Source organism: Heterocephalus glaber, unplaced genomic scaffold (genome assembly GCF_053883595.1).
Source record: "Heterocephalus glaber isolate CG9 unplaced genomic scaffold, H.glaber_assembly_v1.0 deba00000738, whole genome shotgun sequence".
In the NCBI taxonomy this organism is placed as follows: domain Eukaryota; kingdom Metazoa; phylum Chordata; class Mammalia; order Rodentia; family Bathyergidae; genus Heterocephalus; species Heterocephalus glaber.
The window spans coordinates 16709308-16728421 of NW_028258161.1; the positions used below are offsets into that span (position 1 = coordinate 16709308).

General features: G+C 43.2%; 1 protein-coding gene across 3 annotated transcripts in view; it reads right to left on the minus strand.

The window, feature by feature from the left end:
* The window catches only part of Fam171a1 (family with sequence similarity 171 member A1), a 140938-nt gene that overhangs the window by 16410 nt on the left and 105414 nt on the right, over positions 1 to 19114 (minus strand). For all 3 annotated transcript variants that reach the window (XM_021241952.2, XM_004861747.3, XM_021241951.2), the window contains one exon: positions 17510 to 17686. In XM_021241952.2, the coding sequence (XP_021097611.2) occupies positions 17510 to 17686 (177 nt within the window). The remainder of the gene's footprint in view (positions 1 to 17509; positions 17687 to 19114) is intronic.

Here is a 19114-nt window from a genome sequence, read left to right on the forward strand (position 1 = left end):
TCCTGACTAGCAGGAGTTAAAAGCAGACTTTACTAGAGAGAGTGCCCTGGGAAGCAAGTCAAAGATGGGTAGAAAAACAAAAACAGATAAAGAAAGGCACCAAATGGCCTTGGGACCTGCACCAAGAGATCAGAAAAAGAGCTGACGGGATAGGACACAGAAAGCCAGGTGCACAAACGATAAACGGCCCCACCTCCAACAAAATACAGGGGAAGTAAATGGAAACCAAGTCTTTGTAAATAGAGAGGGATGGAGGGGGTGAAGGGAGGGCAGGGGAAGGGGGGAAAATAAGAACCAAGATATATTATGTAAAGGTGCAAATCTCCAATGATGAATGTCATTATATTGTACACCTAAAATGTACTCAAAAAATTAATTAAAAACTACAGGGGCAGCAAGGCGGGGTGCTAACTTTCAAGCGGTGTACACTCATACCTGTGCACTAACATATACACTTACATACGTGTGGATTCGCTCTGGAGTCACCGTTCTGTTCACTCTAGGGTAGTTAGGGAGTACAGCAGATATCCACACGTCCCCTTACTAACCCTAAGCTAACAGGAATAAGGTACCCCCTTGCCAACCAGCGGCCCACCCCAAAGATAAGGCCTTAAAAGGCAGGTCAAGGACAAGTAGACAGATAGACAGAAGCTGCACACAGACCCCTGAAGAAATGATGTTAGGCAGAGGTGCCCAGAAGCCAGTCCAGTTATGGCGAGCTCCAGGTGAAGGGAAAGGTCACTCGCCGCCGACAGAAACAGCTGTGGACACGGAGCCCCCGTCCGCCATCTTTCCGGAGCCCCTACTCTGACTTTCTCATCAGGGGAGCGATCTACCTTCTCCTTCTCCCCCCCTTTCCTTTACAAATAAAGCGTCTGCCTGTCATTAAACTTTGTCCCTCTAATTTATTACTGGGCTGAGTTAGGATCCCGGTGGGCAGCTCAGACACCACAGCAGCGGTGCTTGTCCACCAGGTCCAACATTCCCAAAAGAGTTAAAGACATCACATTCTGGTGATGCATGCAGACCCTCGTTTACAGCAGCACAACTTATAATAGCTGAATCTTGGATGAATGGGTGAAGAAAATGTGATAATTACACACAATGGAGTATTTCTCCACCGTAAAGAAAGATTCTACTCTTACTTCTATAAAGTAATACTCCACTGTAAAGAACTTTGATTCGTTTGTAGAGAAAAGGATGTACTGTGAGACCATAATGTTAAGTGAAATAAATCAGACACACGAGCTTAAATGGTTTCTCATATAAGAGAAGTATAAGTATAAATAAAGAGCAAAACAAAAGACAGATGATAGGAAGTGGGGAGATGGATCTTTCTCAGAGGGGAGGGGATCGAGAAGTGGGTGGAGATGGACGGAATGGGAAAAAAAGGAATGAAACAGGGAATGAAGATGTGTTATGTACACAGACCGCCTCCATACCAGGAGTGTGAACATGACGCACTGGACCCATATACTAAAAAAAAAAGTCTATGGCTTTGATTAACTAGGTTGCCCTCTCTGGAATTATTTTTCTATGAAATTGGTGAGGAATAAACATTTCTTGTTAATTACAGAGCAAAATATTTGTCTAGTGGTCAATTATCTAATAATTCTGGTTGACAGCAATCAAACTGACAAGTGAAAGTTATGTGCAGATGGCTGGGTTCACATAGCTTTAGGCAAGTACATTTCAGGACTGGTTTAAACAAGAACAAAATTAAGGATAGCTCACTATAACCAATGACCTTTTTTCTGAAGCATAAAATCACAGATATGTTGAATGTTAGAAATTAAAACATGATGTGAGACTGTATTCAGCTGCAGAACATTCCCTGGGTATTTTAGGGTCATTTTAGAGGCAGAGATTTTAGCACTGGGGGTCGAACCCAGGGCCTCACACATGCGCAGAGATTCTTAAAAAAATAAATTCACATAAGCAACTGATTGTTTTCTTCCTAGGTTTTGTTGGGCTGTCATAGGACTTACTGAAACAAATTTTAGGAAAAGAGCCATAATGGGAAACCATAAAGATTTTGGCAGATTATCCTTTAAAGAGATGGCCAGAAAAAGCAGGATACACAGGAGTAGTGGTGAATTTTAATGAGAATTTAAATTTATAAAATATACATATATATGATAGAAAGTAGTACCAGAGTATGAGCATATATACACAGAAAGTAGTATCAGCCCCATCTGGAAAGAGACTTTGTTCCTCACCCACTGAGTCCAGCCCCGTCTTCCAGTTTCATGGGAGACTGGTGGGGGAAGCAGAAGAGGACTGTGGATGGCACCGTCAAGAGAACCTAGACTTAGGACAACTGCTCAGCATGAGGGAGGGTACAGCAGAGAATGTGCAGACATCTAGGGAGGAGTGACAAGATACTCTCCATCAGCGCTTACTAAGAAGCTTGTTAAAACGGAGACCTCCTAAGTGCAGATTTGATCTAGGGGCTGGGGACAAAGGAAGGTGCCTCTCATACGTCCACCACCACACTCTCAATAGCAAAGCCTTTAATTACATGGGGTGGCACATTTTTCTGAAACCTTAATGGCATTTTCCACCATGTGGCTGTCATGTTATTGACTGGGCAGCAAGAGTTTGAAGCAACTTCAGAAATATGTCTGATTGGTCCAAGAAGAATCCAGTCACTTGGCAGATGGAGCCGGAGTTACAGACTCAAACACCTACAGACGCTGGCATGTAACGGTGGAAGGGGAAGTGCTACCGAGCAAATTGGTTCCAAATCAAGACTTCTGTATAGACTGTTCTCTGTGTTCAGGGTGTTCACCCTCCAACACAGTCCCATAATAGGCTCCTGGGCATCTTCAGGAACTGAGCTCAAACATCACTTCTCCACTGGCTCTGATCAGCTAGTCAATTTAATATCACTCTGTTTACCTGTTCTGCAGCAAGTAGAGGATCTAAATACACTGCTGCATCATCTTTCTGCTAGAACAAAATCCTCATAGTTATAAGCCCATTCCATGACTTGTTTTGTCATTGGTTTTCCCCAGAGCCTATGACAGATACACCTGGCATGGAGAAGGTGTTCAAAAAATATTTGTTAAACAAAGGAATTGTTTATTTTTTATTTTTTTGAAAGAACAGCCAGGATTAGAATTCCACGGGAAATCTCCCCATTTTTACTTGTTGGCTGTAAATTCAAACACAATAAACCAATCCCCAAGCCAACTGATGGGCCAAATAAGACACATCGGGGAATAGGCTTTTACTTTACATTCCCAGATCTAGTTCATTATTCCATTAAGCCACAATTAAGTCTTGGCATAGAAGCAGAAATGTGCAAAACTCTGAAACTCTGCAAAAGGAAGGGGGTTTGCAGTCTGAAGGAGCCCCCAGTCCTGTGTCCCCTGCCCCACTCCAGGGATGTCCTGCTGTGCACTGAGGACCCACAGAGCCTCCTCCTGCTACAGGAAGGCTGTGCTGAGAGTAACGAACAACACTGGCTTACGGTAACAGCATAGTGTAGTAAACAGAACAAGCTCAGTTAAGTGTGAGTATACTAAAAACTTCTTTCCGAAAGCTCTGAGTTGTGACTTCAAACTGCACATCTGCAGTGGCCAGGCTACTGTGTGCAACCACACTACGCAGTGTGTTGACAGCAAGAGGGGTCCGTCTGTGGAAACATCCAGCGCAGCGCAGTCTGGGTCTGTTCACAGGCGTGCCCGTGCATGCGTGCACACAAATGGTCTCTGAGGGGTGATCCAAGAGAAGAGGGACAAGCAACCACAATATTGGGGCGATAACACGAGGCTGATTAAGTGTGAGGTGCTTTATGTACAGCAGCACGCTTGCATCTCATAAAGCACGGCAGGTTGGACTCTGCAGACCTTGTTCTGAGGCAGAGAATATCAGGTACGAAGTTGGGACTGTGCCCAAGGACAGGCCTCCCCAACATGTAGAATCGGGGGATTTTCTGACTTAATTCTGGCACAAACCTCTTTAAAAAGCGAAATTCCCAAAGTGTTGGCCTTATTTTAAAAATCACTTTAATGTAGAACCTGAACTCAACTGAACTTCTGACTTGCAACATCAACAGGACACAGAAGCCAGTGTAGGGCATCTTTGAGCTCAGCATGCCTGTGATTTAAGTCTTCAGTCACTTTTCTCAAGCAGAACTCACTGTAAAACTTTCTTTTTCTAACATACTCTGATTTCAGCATCCTTAATGTGCTAGGGCTGTATCATTTATGTATTACATCCATTCCTATAAAGTTCTTATTTGTCCTAGTCTGTAAAAAAAATCCAAAATGCACTCAAATGCATGCAATACCCGATAATTTAAAATTCTGTATTGAATCCAGATGACATAGGATATTTCCTGTTAAATCTGAAAAAAATCATTCTCAAAGCCAAACCCCAATTGGAAAACCCTTGCAGACAAATCTCAGATCCGAAAGAATCCCCAGAAATCTTTAGTCCCCAGGGTGTGGCAATGAATCTTGTTCAGGAAACCATGGACGTCTGGGTCTTCAGGCACCCCCAGTACCTGTCCTCAGGGTCCTCGCTGGGGCTCCGTAAAGGCCACCTGTGCTCAGCGGGGAGACACACGTAGAGTTGTGCAGCTGCAGGGCTCCCCACTAGAGAGACATGCACTCCGTACAACAGAAGATTTCTATTCTTCCACCACTCACATTAAAAGGTGTCACCTGTTCTAACCATAAGGGTTCTTCAGAAGTTCAATTCCAAATAGCCGGCATCTCAGCTGACTATCAGCTTGGGGAGACTGGGATGCTATGTTTAAGGACATTATGACTCTATAGTATCTACTGTCCTTCATTTAATGCTTCACCAAAAAATTTGCCAACAATGTATGTGCTAACAGTAGTGCCAACAATGATTAACAGCGGCTAACACTTACAAAGCCTTTCACCAAATGCCATGCACAGTTGTAACTGCTCTCCATTCAGAACAGCTCTCCAGGCAGAGATGGCAGGACTACCATTCCCATTTGATAGATGAGAAAAGTGAGGCCCAGCAAGGTTAAAGAGTTTGTTCCATCTCACATAATTTCCACAGTAACCTGATGAGGAGCAGGTATTCCAGTCCAAGGTGTCTCAGTCACTAGGCTGCCAGCTATCTATTTTCACTAATGCTAGAGGCTGTATGTTACCCACTGCAACATCACATCTACCAAAAATAATTTTACTTTTCAATTAATCCAAGTGGAGGGAATTGGAAATAGAACACATTTAAGAAATATCTGGTTTTGAAATAAATTATGACAGCATTTGCTTCCTAGTTATTTTTTATCCAGACTTATATTAGAATGAGTATGTCAGATCCATACTTAAAACCCAGGCCCAACAGCAAGGGGCGCAGAGGTCAGGTGTTGGCGAAAGCGAGTAGCAGGAGATGAATTTGCCTCGGATGACCCACAAAGTGAAAACTCCATAAATGGTCGTTAACAGTTGACTGTGCCAGAAGACAGCTTTACTTTCGAGGAGGAACACATGGATTGGTAAACTCCAAGACCTCAAAAGCAGGCAACAGTCAAGCTTTGTCAAGCTTGTCAAAATGATTTTGGTTAAACCCAAGCAGGAGAAATCCTAGTTCTACATACAATGGTATATAAAGAAAACTAAGTCCATATGAATGGGATTTTAAAGCAAAGACACTCTTATCCACAATAATGGGATGGTATTATTTTCTGAAAATTCTCAATTTAGAGAGGTTACCAACACAAAAGGTTTAACAATTCCTAGAAATGGAGTGCTATTATAAGATTGTATTTTTTAAGTTGCTAGGCAACACTGAGAAACAACTCTTCCTGTTCTGAGGTCTTCCCCATGGGGAACACATCACTGGTCTCACTTCACTCCACTCCACAGGAGCAGAATCCGGCAAATGGGATGCTAAGAGTCCCACAGTGGCAAAAAGATCCCAGCTATGTCTCAAACAGCAAATGACAGTTGACCACCTGACTGCTGCAAGTTTCGGCAAGACAGAATTTTCACTGAGCTGCCATCATTGGCCAAAGTAAGTCCAAGTCCTGGGTATTCTTTGCTCTCTGCACCAATCAGCCTTCTTTGCAGTTAAATTACTTACTTGGCTCCTACATATCTCACTGAAGCCTAATTAATTTCCAAGGGTAATTTTCATATCTGGGAAAGCAGATCTCTTTTCCTGACAATTATTTCTTTGTTTCTAAGCAATAGTCTTCCCTGTAAAATGCCCTATTTCTGATAACATCTTTCTTAAGGAGATACTGACATTATACTTACATAAGTTGGCTCTCTCCTTTAACACCTTTAACTACTGCCTGTGTTCTTTTGGGAAAAAAGATGATGCGTATGATTCCAGAATTATTGTCACTCATATAAACACATTCATAATTGTTAGAGAAATAACCTTTTTTTTGTTCTAACTTTTGCCCACACAACATAATACAGTCCATCCTTATCATTTAATCATGACTCCTTGGTATTCCAACTTGAGTTCTTCCATCTAGATGTATGGTTTATGATGAACAGAAGAAGATAAGCTAGAAATATTGATCACTTCATTTAAGAAATTTTTAGGTTCACAGCAAGACCGAGAGGAAGAACAGAGCTGACTCCCTGTCCCTCGCCACGCACGCAGGCACAGCCTCCCCACTGTACCTCCCAGCAGAGTGGCACGCCTGCTGCATGGGTGGACCCACATCCACCCGTCATAACCACCCAAGGCCATCGTTCATGTGTTCATCAGAATATTATTTTCTTACTGTTATAAACATAATTTGTGCTTGAAGAACTCCCACTCCCCACCCACTCCCAGCACCCAGAAACTAATGGAAAAAAGTCTTAGATCTGTATTTTAAGTAGCTCCGCCTTCAAAAGCAAGGTTACCCGAACTTAGGACTAACCCAGAAGGACTGATTAAACGAGCTCAGCCTCAGCATCAGGCTCCCTGATTCCAGTGAGGACAAACTTACCACCTTCCAATCATGATGGCACTCCTGAGCACCGGCTACATCTGTGTCACACGTGATGTGAAGCTGGTTCAGTAACTACCATTTCTACAGCAACCCTACACACTGCCTGCTGTGTTGGGAAGGCAGTTAAAACTGGATTCGACAACGCAGTTTCACTCTTCGACTATGCTCTCCTTTCAATCATCCCCTTAGAGAGCATCCGAATTCAGTGAGTTACTATTAAAACAATAGAAACTTAAATCCAAATTCTTAAATCCCCATCTGCCACTAGCTGTCAGTCACTTTCAATTCAAACCACTGACCTGGTTTGCTTTGTTAGAAGTGACCATTCCCCAGGGCAACAGTCAGATCCTAGTCTGACAACCCTGTCTACTAGACAGCCATCTGCTGCCCCAGTTACACGCTAAAGAAAGAGGAAGTGCCTGTAACAGCGAGCTGACACACTTGCTTCTTGCTGTCCAGAAAGCCCCAGCTACTACCATGTGTTCATGGCCTACTTCTTTTGCTGGACCTAGGAAAGAAATTGCTTTCCTCAAAGATCAAACTGGTCCTTGCACATGGACTAACAAGGTGTGATGTACATTCACTTTGTCACTACCCCATTATCTAGGACACAAAGAAAGAGCACAATCAGGAGATTAGAAGTTAGAGAATTCTGCTACTTCCTCATAGGAAAAGACTTTCATCCACTAGGTAGAGCTCTCCTTTCCCTATAAATCAAGCGGCATTTTAACACATCAGCTTCAGCAAAGCACAGAAATGCAGCCCAAATTTCAACCTAGGAGAGGCAAGTGGTGCTTAAAACAAATCAGCTGAGGGTATGAATAGCAAGTAGCCAATTGATACTGCTGTAACCCTAAAGAAAAGCCAATGTTACTTGTATTCTAAGAAAGTATTCATTAAGTCACCCTCTGATAAAGGACTAGGTTGAAATATGGAGATGCTAATTTCTGTAATGGGAAGTTCTTTGCCTGTTCCTAAAGAAAAAACGAAAACAACTGTAGCCATTAAGAAAAAGACTGTGGGCCGGGGATTTAGCTCAGTGGTTTCGCCGCCTGCTGAGCAAGCGCAAGGACCCGAGTTCGATCCCCGGTACCAAAAAAAAAAAAAAAAAAAAGACTGTGACAAGCGGCATCATCAAATACTGACCCTCTAATGATGAGGCAGAGAGCCCCTCCTCAGAGTGAGCTTTCAGTTATCTGCAGTCTCAGATTCTAGAATTCAAGTCAGCATTAATGTGGTGGTGTCACTCAAACAGAAGCCCCGCTGAACTACGAAATAATTTCATTGTCCTTTGAAGGCTGCCTTACCATGAAGGTCGGCACTCTGAACACCAGCTGTCACTCCCGGCCAATGGTAGGATACAGGAAGTGTGCCTGGGCCAGGACCCCTCTGAGTCCTGCCTTGAGGACTGTTTATGCATTGTGACGCCAGGGCGGAAAGAACAGCCCCTTGGGAGGCATTCAGATCAGCGCTCACACTCTTCCTGTGAAAGGCCAGATAGTAAATGTTTTTGGTCTGTGGGGACGGAAGTTTCTGTTGCAGAACACTCAGCACTCATTGGGTGTGGTATGAGCACAGCTGTGTCCCAACAAAACTTTTTTAGGAAGGGTTATATATGAGTGTCATAATCGTCATGTACCATAAGGTATTCTCCTTTTCATTCATTTAACCTCGATCTTTACTGAGGTATAATTAACAGAAGTTGTATATACTTAAGGTGCATGACTTGATGTTTTGATATATGTATCAAGGTAAACAATACAGTTACCATTTTATTTTCTTTATGGTAAGAACAATGAAGACCCATTGTCTTAGCAAATTTCAAGTGCACAGTATAGCATTATTAATTATATTTCCACTCTTCTACCATACTTATCCCAGCACTTACTCATCCTGCACAATGGGAACTTTGTGCCCTTTGACCAGCATTTCCCCATTTCTCCTTCCTCTTCTTTAAAAAAAAATTCTTTTTTTTAATCATTTAAAAATGTAAACACCATTCTTAGCTTTCAGGCCACAGCTGTCCAACCCTAATTTAGGAGAAAAATTCTTAATGGATTCACAAATTGTTATTTCTGGCCATTAAACAATTTGGAATTGGCAAATATTTTGCTTTACTTCCAAAATGATAATTTAAAGTATTACATGATTTGAAGTGATTACTGTAGTGACAAATACTACAATAGTAGTATTGATAGTAAATTGTGGTATATGCTTAAAATATATTGATGTATCACTAATTTTTTTCTAATCTGATAATGCTGCCCTTGGAATTTTTAACTCAAATCTTTTAATTTCAAAGTAGATAATGATATTACTGATTAAATATGGTAGTGAAAAACTTATTTGTAGGCTTCTAGTGAGTTTAGTAAGTGATATAGCATACAGTTTCTTTGAAATTTCCACCCAGTCTTCAAGTTTTGAGAAAACATTTCAATTTATTTGATTATTTCTGAATGACAGTTCAAGTGTGGGCTTTTCTTTGTGCACATGCAATCTATTACAGCTGGGAACTGGGCAGTTGCTTTTTTCACAATAGATGCTAAGTTAAAAAGATCATTTAAATGGAAATAGATTCATCACACAATAAAAAATCCTAACGAACAAAGGCTCAACACTACAGGGATTATTTCCAGAGAGAAAATAAGGGATTAGATAACATATTATAGAGGCTTCATAACATTGTGAGTTTCTTTGTTCTTACTCATTTCTGCAATTGTATTAGTTTACTATTGCTGCGGTAACAAATCGTCACAAATTTAGGGCCTTAAAACACCACAAGTTTATTCTCTTATACTCTGAAAGTTTTAGGTCCAAAATCAGTTTCCTCTGGGCTAAAGTCAGGGGTTCAGAGGGAAAGTGGTCACGTGTATGCCCTGGCTTGTGGCTTCTTCCTCTACTTTCCATTGCTCCAGGCTGTTCCCATCCCAAGGGGCCGGGCGATCAGGACCACCCTCCCGTCAAGGCGGCTGGCCACCGGCCCTCCCAGAAAAGGGTCACGCCACAGAAGAGTGTGGTGCCACCTGGGTGCGGGTGACAGGAAGCAGCCACATGGTGGCTGGCAGGGGGAGGGGGGAGGCCAGGAGAGGCACGGGGCCTGCGGGGCCACTGTGCTGGGAGGAGGCGAGGACTCTTCCCACGCAGCCCTCCTCCCACTCACCCCTGCCCCCTCTGAGCCCAGCCCTGGAGACTGCTGCCCTCACCTCTGGCTCCCCTCTGAGCCCCGCTCCCCCTTCCCCAGCGGTCTGCAGTCCTGGGGTGGGTGGAAGGAGTGCAGCATAAGCAGCAGAGTGGGCTCCAGGCCGGGCACACAGGGTGGAGGAGCAGGAGGTGGCATCCTGAGCTCCTGTTTCTCCTCCCACAGCTGTTTTCTCAGCTTCCTAGATTCAGGGACAGTGGGACAGCCCACAGGGAGGGTCTCTATAAATCCTGGGGACTGACAACATCCTTTCTTTACTGACCCAGGTGTTTAGGGAGTTGTAGGTTCTCACCAAAAGAGTTTGGGTTTTGAACTTGCTCGGGCCAGGCCCTGAGACCTGAAGGGTTAGGGCTGTTGAGCGTCTGCCCCGTAGACCTCTGGGAAAGCCTGGCTGCCTGGCCCTCTGTACTACGGTACTCAGCCCAGCGCGCGGTCATGCAATCACCCAGACATAAAGGGAAAGACACATTTTCTAAGGAAATGCTTTTAATAAGAAAGATTTACAAAGCCATCTGCAGCCTAACCCTTTGTGCACTCCCGATCTGCTCCTTCCTTCTCCCAGTGCCTCATGACTGAGGTGTCCTGGGAGGCCTGGCTGTCTCCTGTGCCATCTCCCTGCACACAGCAGCCGTCTGTCCGGTTGGCGTGCCACCATGTCTGGTGAGTCACCACTGAGAGGGGAGGGAGTTAGTGTCCTCTCCCAGCCTTCTCCCTTCTAGTCTTTCATCTCTACTCCTCCCCTCGCCCCTAGGCACTGATGCAAAATTGCTGACTGTAGCACTGGAAGTTTAGCTCTGAAAACCATAGACAAATTCAGTTCTAGGAAAATAAAACCTGTCAATTACCAAAAAAAAAAAAAAAAAAAAGATGCTAAATCACATCTTCAGTGTCTCTTTACCATATAAGATAATATGCACAGGGTTCAAGGGTTAGGGTGGGGAGATCTTTGGCGGGACATTATCCAGCCTGCCACATAGATAAAAAAATCTTTAAATAAATTTCGATGGTGAACTGTGTACAAAACAGCCTACTGAGAGAAGCACGCTGCTGTCAAACACCTATGCATATCGTTAGGGCACATGTGACTCCCCAGAGAGCGTGCCATTTGATCAGGGCATACTCTTTTACATCACCAGCCTTATTCACCCGGATTCTAATGTATTCTTTTAAAAAGAGGAGATGGAAAGGAGAAGCAAAATGATAAGAAGGATAGAAGCTCCAGGACGGTGAAAAATCTGACCCAAATGTCCTCCCAATGAGAGCTAAGATCATCCTCTTCTTATTAAAGCCTATGCAGAGTCAGAGTCTGGATCTTACTCTGCAGGCCCCTCTGCTCGAGGCTTGGGACGGGCCTGTGGGGCTAGTGGGAGGGGGTGGGCTCCTCAGAAGGGGAGGCCTGGCAGAAGGAAGCCCGCTCGCCAGGGGCTGCCCCTGGAGGAGGCAGCGGGACTCTGGCCGCCCTCCTCTCTTTCTTCGTTTCCTGGCAACCATGAGGTGAGTGGTTCACTCCACCACAATAGGCTGCCTTGCCACAGGCCTAGAGGCAACAGGGCCAAATGACTGTGGCCTGAAACCTCCAAAACTGTGAGACAAAATAAACCTCTCTCTTTTTAGGGTGATCACTTCGGCTGTTTTGGTCACACTGACACAGAGCTGACGTACACACAGATATCAAAGCACTCTCTCCCTGCCCCACCAGGAGGGCCAACAGGCAAAGGCAGAATGGGTGAGGGAATGAGCGGATTAGTTACTTCCCCATCACTGGGTCAAAATACTCTGGACCTACAACTTGAAGGAGGAGAGACTTAATTTGGTTCAGAGTTTGAGAGGGTTCAGCCTATGGGTCGGGTGACTCTGGGTGAAAATGGCATGGAAAAGCCTGACTCGGAAAAGCTGCTTAAGCCATGGCAGCCAGGAAGCAGAGAGAGAAGGAAGGAGCCAGGGACATGAACATATCCTTCCAGCTCACATCCCCAGGGACCCACGTCTTCTGACTGCACACTCAGCTATGAACGCATCTGTGGATTAAACCACTAAAGAGCATAGTGTTCTCCACGATCCGATTGCCTTCCAAAAGCCCTACCTCTAAACACATGAAAGTTTAGAGGGGAGCAATTTATATCTAACGCATAATATTCTAGCCTGAGTCCCTAAAAGGCTTGTGTCCATCTCATAATGCAAAATCATGTCTTCCATCTCCAAGAGCTGCCAAAGTCCTAACAGTTTAAGCATTGCTGAAAAGTTCAAGTCCAAAGTTTCTTCTGAAACTCAAGGCAGACTCTTAGCTGTGAGCCATTACTAAAATCTAAAAGAAAGTTAAATACATCCAACGCACAGGGTAAACATTCCCATTCCAAAAGGGAGAACAAGGGGAGTAGAAAGAATCAGACCAAAACAAGACCCCAAACTATCAGGACAAACAGGGCGCTGTATCTCACTGTCCAGCACCCAGCCAGGTTATGGCAAGAAGTGCGCTCCAAAGGGCTTAGGCGGCCCCGCTGCATTAGTAATTTTGGTTACAACTCATACCACCCCTCTCCTGGGCTGGCTCGACTTGCGGCTTAGCTTTTCTCAGCGTACATTCCACATTCCTGACATCTCCAACTTCCTGGGGTTTTCACCCTGTCTTTGGCTTCATGCCTTTCTCTTTCAGGGGCTCCTTGCTGGCATCCCAGGCCTTCCTTTGAAATCTAGGTGGAAGCCTCCCTGAGGCCACGACACTTACATTCTGCAAACTGGTAAAACCAGCCGCACAGGAATGATACCAAAGTTGGCTGCCAGCTTGAGAAGTAGCTAGCCCCTTTGGACCATGGCTGGAGTGGCGTCTGAATGCCAGGATGGCTGAGCACATTGAAAAGAACCCTGCAGAAGCAATTCCCCAGGAGGCCCTTCTTGAGTAGGTATTGCAGGGACTCTCTTCTCAGAGCAAAGACTTTCACGGAGTTTATACCTTTTATATCTTTGAGCCTCCAATGGGTGGGGTCTGGCCATTTCCTGAGATGCCCTTAATACGGCTTTCCTTTGTAATGGTGCAAAGCACTTGGCTTCTTTTTAATGCCATTTTTTTTGTTGCTTTTTGAGATACGGTATCCCTATATAGTCCAGGCTGGCCTTGAACTTGTGGTGATCCTCCTACCTCAGCCTCCTGAGTATTGGGATTACAGTTTAATGCTAAGTTTTTCAGCAACCATGCTCTCTTTGGCTCCGACTTTACATGTGCTGTCTTTCTGGTCAATCAGCAAAATTTTCACGTCTCTCAGCTCTGCTTTTTGCTCTGGATTCTCAATGTAGATCTCGCTGAAAGCTGCCGGCAGTGTTCATGGTGGGCTGCCCTGAAATTTCCTCTGCCAGATGAATTAATCTGCTATCTTTAAATCCAGCTTCACACAGTCTTAGGACACGGGCAAGATGAAGACAAGTACTTTGTCAGAATGTACCATGAATGGCCCCTTTGTCCAATTTCCAGTAGAGCCCTTGTGTGGATCTGAAACCTCACGAGCCTGGTCTTCACTGTCCACATTCCAATAAGTATTCTGGGTTTTTTTTTTCAGTGCTGAGCTTTTATTTTGCATATGATAAATTTCAGTTGCATGGAAAAAAAAAAAAACCTCATCACAAAAATAAAGATACATTTAAAACTTGGGAATATTGGTGGACTAATATCGCAAAATTAGTTTTTAAATGTGGAATTTACAAACTGTTTTTCAGGGACAGAATATTTATTTATTTATTTTTTAAAAATTAATTTTATCGGTACATTTTAGGTGTACAATATACTGACATTCATCATTGGGAATTTGCACCTTTACATAATCTCTCTTGGTTCTTATTTTTCCCTCTTCCCTGCTCTCCCTTCAGCCCCTCCATCCCTCCCTATTTACAGAGACTTTGTTTCCATTTTTTCATTTTCTCATATTAATTCCATTCCCTTCTTTCCTTTCCCCTACCCCTCCCACTTCCCCTTCCTTTGCCCCTTTTCTTCCTATTCACATTATCTGTTATACCTTTTAGTCCTTGTTTACACTTTCAGTTTCTCACACCAGAGAAACTATTTGGTATTTACACATGTGTGCCCTATTTATTTCACTTAAGAGTATCACCTCAATGTGCATCCATTTAGCCATAAATGTCTCTAATTTCTCATTTTTTATGGCTGAGTAGTACTCCACTTTATTTAAAAAAAACATTTTCTTTATCCAGTCTCCAGTTGATGGGCACTTGGGCTGTTTCCAAGCTTTAGCTATTACAAACTGTGCTGCTATGAACATGGGTGCACGTATATCACTGTGGTATGATTCTTTGAATTCTTTGGGGAAGATACCCAGTAAGGGAATAGCTGGGTCAAATGAGACTTCCAGTCCTAGTTCTTTGAGGTATCTCCATACTGATTTCCACAGTGGTTGCACCAGTCTGCACTCCCACCAGCAGTGGAGCAGGGTTCCTCTTTCCCCACAGCCCCTCCAGCATTTGCTATTGGTTGATTTCATGATAGCAGCCATTCTTTCTAGGGTGAGGTGGAATCTCAGTGTTGTTTTCATTTGCATCTCTCCAATGACTAGTGATGTTGAACATTTTTTCATATGTTTATTTGCTATTTCTACTTCTTTGAGAAATGTCTGTTCATTTCAGATGCCCATTTTTGGATTGGGTCTTTAAATTTGGGAGGTCTGATCTTTTTAAGTTCTTTATAGATTCGAGATAGTAGACCTTGTCTGAGGAACAGTAAGTACTCTAGTCTTCAATCCCTGCTTACAGCATTCTAGGGCTTCTCTAGTGTGCATCTCCAAATTTTTCCAAACCTCTCCCGCAAACCAGTTCCAAAGGCTTTGGAACCAAGTGGTTAGATATAGTCACAGACAGCAGTGGCTCCACTCCTGGTAACAATTTTCTGTATTAGTGACTTTCCTGCTGGGACAAAGTACTTGACACTGCACCTTAAAGGGAGAGGTTTATTTTGGCTCATGGATTCAGTCTGTGGCCAGCTGGCTCTGAGGTGGAAATGGCATGGTGGAGGGCCTGGTAGAAAAATCTGCTCAATCTATAGTGGCCAGGAATGGAGAGGGAGGGGGAGGGGAACAGGGTGGGATGGCAGAAGGAAGAGGGAGGAGGAAGAGAGAAGAGAGGCACTAGAGGCATGAATACACACCTCCAGGTCTCATCCCCAGTGACCCAGCTCCTCTAACCAGGCCCCACCTACTACCAGCACGTTTAGCTATGAACTTATCGATGGATTAATCCACTGATGAGCACAGTGCCCCAAATGACCAAGTCACCTTCCAAAAGCCCCATTTCTGAACACATGAGACTTTGGGGACATTTTAAATCTAAACTATAAAAATGAGTTTCTGAAAATGCATGCTTCTTACAAATGAGAAAAAAATTGTGAGTGATGGGACTTAAAAGTTTTATAAGCTCTCTGTCATGTAGGCTTGGAGTGACTATGATGTATTAGCTACTTTTCTCATTGCTGAGACAAAATACTCAACACCCAAAGTTAAAGGAAGAAAGGTTTATTTAGCTCAGTTTGTAGACGTTTCAGTCAATAATCAGTGGGCTCCAAGGCAGGGTGGCCTGGCAGAGGGGCAACAATTCATGGTGGCAGAAGGCAGCAAAAGCAGCAAGAGACCTTAACAGCACCTTCCTGCCCCTTTTATCTCATCCAGACCATGGGGATTTGGGTGGTGCCAAACCAATCAGTGGACTGGTTGATAATCACAGGCGCTTAACCCCAGCATCACACCCTCTAGATTCAGCCGCCTCTGAAAACGCCACCTCTGACTGCGTGCAGCTTTGGGAGGACATCTAGACAGAAACTGTAACATAGACCACAATGCTTTCCAAAATTATTAACTCATGAAAGATACAACCAAGCAATAAAGTGCTCATCTATGCAGGCTATGTTACTGTGGTGTCACAATCCCTTTAAAAATGTCAAGCTTAATGCATCTTATAAAGTCAATGAAATTCCCAAATAATTATGGTATTTGCTATTTATTAATTGGAAAGTAAAACCAAGCCAAAACAATCTAGTAGGCACTTATTTTCAAGTATATTTCTAAATTCTAGGATTGATTCTAAGAATTAAGTACCTTAGAAAATACACTTGATTTAAAAAATTCTCCCATTAACCTTTATGAATGATCTAATGGTTCTAGATTCTGAATTGGATTATTTGAAAACTTGTATTTCCAGCTGGACTTTAATGGAGCAGATAACCAAAGGCACATAGAAAAGCCCAAAAATAATCATGGCTGTGCATAAAGAGTTAGCTATGAAGATATGTATCACAGCATTAGAGCAATAACTTTTTTCCTTATTTTAAGGGGTCAATGAACTGCATTATGATATAGCCATATAATGAAATACTATACACTCACTAAAATTGATATTGCAGAATAATAATGTTATAAAAAAGGCTATGTCGTTCTAATGATTTTTAAAAACAAAGTATAGACTAGAACCTAGTATATAATCTCATTTCTGTTAAAATGCCCAGTGGAAGACAACCTTTAGGATGATGTCTATTGTAGGCACCTGTGGTTTCAAATTTTTATTTTATTTTTTCCTTTCTTTTGGATCATGCACTGAGAGGAAAGCAAACTGCCATGTTGCAAGCAGTTACATGGAGAGGCCCACATGGCAAGAAAATGAACCCTCTGGCCAACAGCAAGTGAGGAATTGAGGCCTGCCTGTAACATGTGAGTGAATTCTGAAGCACGCTTGGTTGCCCTGGCTGAATTTCATTTAAGATGACCACAGTCTGCCTGATGGCCTGACTCCAACTTTTCCAGAGAGACTCTGAAACTGAGCCATTCAGCTCGGTTGGGCCTGGATTCCTGATTCTGGGGAGAACCTGGAAGAGAGTGTATGTTTATTGTTGCTTTAAGCTGCTAAGTTTTAGGATAACTTCTTAGGCAGCAGTTCATAACCAGTACATATGTGCACAGTGAAACAACTAGGAGAGAAGTCAAGCTAGATTCATGATTTCCTTTAGGTGACAGGATCAGGAGAAAGTTTTATTTTATTTTGTACAATGTTGGCAAATGTTTTTCCTTCTTTGGAAGCCGAAGAAGACAGATCATACAACCCTCTGAAGAATAAAGAAGTTTAGCTTTCATAATTCTTAAAGAGTCTTTCCAAGTTAATTTGCTTAAATGTTCAGAAATTTAACAATAACAACAATAAGATCAAGCTCCAAAGAGCGTGCCTGAATGGTGTGGTAGAGTAAATTTTCTCACCAGAAAACATGCAGCACACTGTAAGCAGCAGTGTCCACCACCTGCAAGGAAGGGGATTCCCACGGGCTTCCTAGGAGGACAGCACAGAAGTCACCTGCTGGCCTGCTGTGATGCGGGACTCTCACTTACCCAGCTTCTGGTCAAACCGCCATGCTGCAACATAGGCATTGTGCCTCAGGCTGCTCTGTGTGGCCAGAGGCACGGTGACATAGATGGGACCATCCACCAGCACTGGGGTTCCATTACTGCTCAGCAAGTGGATGCTGACAGCAGTGACAGGGGTCAGGTCATACCTGGTGCTGTTTCCTGGAAGGAAGAGGTATTCTCCGTCACACACAGATTACCTGAGCCATGGAGAGAAACAGTCATGGCTACCATTTAGTGAGCAGAGTTTTTAATATGCTCGGGCAACAGCAAGCACTTTTGGGGTAGTACTGGAGGTTGAACTCAAGGCCCGGCACTGCATACATCTCCAGGCTTTAATATTTTTTATTTTGAGACAGGGTCTCACTCAGTCACTAAATTGCCCAGGCTGGACTTGAATTTGCAGTCCTCCTGCTTCAGCCTCCCAGACTGCTGAGACTGCAGATATGGGCCACCGTGCCCATCTTGTAGTAAGCACTGTGCGCGCGAACGATCCTTACCACGGTACTACACTGCAAGGGAAATCTCCATTTTAGAAACAGGCCCAGAAAGAGCCATAATTTTAGGTGCCCTAAGGGCACACACTCAGCCTTGCCATTTCTAGTGACTGTGCTGATTCCAAAGAAGGCCTCAAAAGGAAAGGACTCTTGTAATGTGAGACGAAGGTCTATATGGAAATCACTGAAAAGAACTTCTACCAAAGAAAGCCCAGTGTGCATATTAGTAACATATACACTGACAACAGAGTACCATGTTTTAGGTTAGAGACTGGTTTTTGTATTTTTTTTGAGACAGGGTCTTGCTGTGTACTTTAGCTGGCCTTGAATTCACTGAAATCCTCCTGCTTCAGCCTCCCAAATACTGAGATTACAGGCATGTGCCACCTCTCCTGGTTGTTTTTGTTTTAAATAGTAAATTTCTTTAAGGATTGCTGAAAAATACTAACTTACCTCTGAAAAAGTATACCATTAAAACTTGGGCTTGAAGTATTCATGAATTATTTTAGTTGCTATTGTTATTTTGATCTGTTTAAAAGGAATTTAATATCCCAATTACTCTCCATTAGAGGCCTTTTATCCAAGCCAGTGCTTTAATGACCATCCACAGATAAATCAGAGAATGCTTATGAGAGGGATATTTGTACACTTAGGCAATCTATTTTAGATTCTTCTCTATTAAAATATAGTACCATGCAAAATGCACTGTCATAATTTTACATCATTCCTTGAGCAGAATGACACACATTGATAAAATCTTTCAGTTATACCAGAATATAATCTGCATGATTTCTTATTTAGTTATTTATATACTTACCTACCTATGCTAGTGTCTACTCCAAATTGGACTAAATTTAAACACTTAAAGCAACCCTGATGAACTTCAGAGTATCAACAAAGACTTACAGCTAAACCTTCATGGAGAAGTTTCTAAACAACTAATGATACAGGAACTCTCATCCTGTCTACACACTCTGTCTTTCAATGAAGGGAAAGGCTTGGGACGAGAGATTCATCAAAAGGTCTACATTGGAATCAAATTCAAAATCCATTTCATTTTAAGACAAGGAAAACCAGAATCCAGAATTTAGCA